The sequence below is a fragment of the Chiloscyllium plagiosum genome, chromosome 24 (genome assembly GCF_004010195.1).
Source record: "Chiloscyllium plagiosum isolate BGI_BamShark_2017 chromosome 24, ASM401019v2, whole genome shotgun sequence".
Taxonomy (NCBI): domain Eukaryota; kingdom Metazoa; phylum Chordata; class Chondrichthyes; order Orectolobiformes; family Hemiscylliidae; genus Chiloscyllium; species Chiloscyllium plagiosum.
Genome location: NC_057733.1, coordinates 3723457 through 3726685, shown reverse-complemented (window position 1 = coordinate 3726685; position 3229 = coordinate 3723457). Strand labels below are relative to the sequence as shown.

Sequence of the window (3229 nt, the reverse complement as noted above, 5' to 3'; positions counted from 1 at the left end):
GCTTGAAGGGCTGAAGGGCCTGTTCCTGTGCTGTAATTTTCTTTGTTCTTTTTTCAGGGATTTGAGGGTCCTCGTATATAAATCACATTGTGCAACTTTGGGGAAATGGTTGACTCTGAAAGAAACTACCCCCACCATCACAGTGACTCGGTGGTTAGCACTGCTACCTCACAGCGCCAGAGACCCGGGTTCAATTTCAGCCTCGGATGCCTGTCTGTTTGGAGTTTGCACATTCTCCCCGTGTCTGCGTGGGTTTCCTCCAGGTGCTCCGGTTTCCTCCCACAGTCCAAAGATGTGCAGTTCAGGTGGATTGGCCATGGAAGCGGCGTGGTGATAGGTTGGGGATGTGAGTCTGGGTAGGATGCTCTTCACAAGGTTGGGGTGGACTTGATGGGCTGAATGGCTTGCTTCCACATTGTGGGGATTCTTGGCCTGAGCTCACCCTTTGACTGTGTTTTCATTCCATCCACACTGGGCTTTTGGCAGCATGTTGCTGACCACGTCCTTTCCTCCATAAATGCATTCCAAACTCTGCTGCCCATCTCCTCACTGTTCACCCTAACCCCTCTCTGGTGCATGGGAAAGATCCCGATTAGATTATTTCGAAGAACAGCAGGAGTTTGTGTGCTTGATCTCCTGACCAATAGTAACCCTTCGGCTTATCCGGTCATGTACCTCATTACTGATCGTGGGATCTTGCTGAGTGCAAATTGGCAGCCCCACAGTCCATAGGACTCCACTTTCAAAATACTTAACATGTCAGAGAGATTGGTGTTTTATGGAGAATTCATTTCGATAAAACTCTTTGTTTCACCTGATGCTTCTTTCTTGTTGAACTTCCCAGCCTTTTCAGTTATGTTTATGGCCCACATGGGGAGCCCCTGTCTAGCGCTTGCAGTTAAAGAAATTGTACTCACAGCTTGCAGCTTCTCCTCCGCCTCCAGGATATCCTTTTCCACCTGGTCGCCATTAGTCTGCATACGGGAAATCAGCAGAGCCAGCTCACTGAAATAAACAGGACATTGTCACACAGGGAGAAAGGGAAAGACTACATACCATCATCAACAGATATGACACAAGAGGCCACGTGGGCCAACGTGCCTGAACCAACTCTTTGCAAGGGTTATATTAATCTTAGATTTCACCCATTGATCTGTAAATGTCTTCCTGTCATATATTTACCCAATGCCCTTCTGAAATTCATTGAGGGATTGCAATCCAGATCATTACAACGCACCTAGTTGCTCGACATTCTTTTTCTCTTGTGAGTTTTTTTAATTCTGAAACTCTGGTCACTAGCAGTGACCCAATTGAATCCTGTTTCAAATCGTAACTCACCGACCGACCCTCACTCACTAACTGACCAACCCTCACTCACTCACTGACCGACCCTCAATGGCTGACCAACCCTCATTCACTCAAAGACTAACCCTCACTCATTGACTAACCCTCACTGACTCACTGACCCTCACTCACTAATTGACTAAGTGACTGTAAGCGAGGTGGTTGGGGGTTTCTGAGTTCAGGAGTGGAGGAGCCTCAGCCCTTGACCTTGTCCAACAGGTAGGAGATTTTTGCTCCCTGTATGGATGAGGAAAAGGGCTGTGGGCAGGATGAGCCAGCTGACCACGTCACCATGGTGCAGAAGGCCATTCAAGTGGTAATTACAGGGGATTCTATAATTAGGGGGACAGGTAGTATCCTTTGTGAGACGGATCGGGAGACCCACAAGGTGTGTTGCCTGCCCGGCGCCAGAGTGCAGGACATCTCTGACCGGCTTGAAAGGATATTGGAGTGGGAGGGGGAGGATCCAGTTGTTGTGGTGCACATTGGGACAATAATATAGGTAAGGCTGGGAAGGAGGACCTGTTTGGGGATTATCAAGCACTAGGAAGGAAATTGAAGAACAGGTCCTTAAGGGTTACAATCCCCGGATTACTGCCCGAGCCACGTGCTAAGTGGTATAGGTATAAGAACATTAGGGAATTAAACACACGCCTAAGAGATTGGTGTGGGAAAGAGGGATTCCATTTCATGGGACATTGGCATCACATTTGGAACTGGGGACACCTGGTACCAATGGGATGGTCTCCACCTGAACTGATCTGGATCCAGTGTTCTGGCAAAAAGGAACATAGTGTGGTCACTAGGACTTTAAACTTGTGAGTCGAGGGAATGGGAAAGGGAAAGCAACAGCGTACATGGAGTCAAGTAGAAAGATAAGCAGCAGGTTAGCATGTGTGCAGGGTTTAAATTCAACACAGACTAGGAATGAAGCAAAAAGGAACGATAACTTAGGACATATTACTAGAGGTGTTGGAAATCCTGAGGATATGAAAATTAGCATTAAGGCACTTTATCTAAATGCTCTTAGATTACTTACAGTGTGAAAACAGGCCCTTCAGCCCAACAAGTCCACACCGACCCTCCGAACAGCAACCCTCTCAGACCCATTCCCCTACATTTACCCCTTCACCTAACACTACGGGCAATTTAGCGTGGCCAATTCACCTAACCTGTACATGTTTGGACTGTGGAAGGAAACCGGAGCACCCGGAGGTAACCCACGCAGGCACGCGGAGAATGTGCAAACTCCACACAGACAATTGCCTGAGATGGGAATTGAACCTGGGTCTCTAGCGCTGTGAGGCAGCAGTGCTAACCACCATGCCACTGTGCCACCCACCTCGTAATATTTGTAACAAAGCAGATGAATTAACGGCACAAATCATCGTGAATGATTATGATGTGGTAGGCATCACAGAGACATGGTTGCAGAGGGTTCAGGACTGGCAGTTAAACATCCAAAGATTTACAACTTATCGAAAAGACAGGGAGATGGCAGAGGGGGTGGGGTGGCCTTGTTAGTAAAGAATGACATTAAATCTATGGCACTGAATGACATAGGGTCAGATGATGTGGAGTCTGTGTGGGTGGAGTTGAGGAACCACAAAGGCAAAAAAACCATAATGGGAGTTAAGTACAGACCTCCTGGCAGTGATCAGGACCAGAGATGCAAGATGTACCAGGAAATAGATAAAGCATGTCAGAAAGGCAAGGTCACGATGATCATGGGGGACTTCAACATGCAGGTGGACTGGGTAAATAAAGTTGCCGGTGGATCCAAAGAAAGAGAATTCATGGAATACTTACAGGATGACTTTTTGGAACAGCTTGTGATGGAGCTCACAAGGGAGCAGGCTATTCTGGACTTAGTGCTATGTAATGA

At 47.4% G+C, this 3229-nt stretch overlaps 1 protein-coding gene across 1 annotated transcript in view; it reads right to left on the bottom strand.

Moving 5' to 3' along the window:
* Positions 1 to 3229, bottom strand: part of evpla (envoplakin a) — an 81748-nt gene that overhangs the window by 53166 nt on the left and 25353 nt on the right. The window contains exon 2 of the mRNA XM_043714322.1: positions 918 to 1005. Coding sequence (XP_043570257.1) covers positions 918 to 1005 — 88 coding nt within the window. The remainder of the gene's footprint in view (positions 1 to 917; positions 1006 to 3229) is intronic.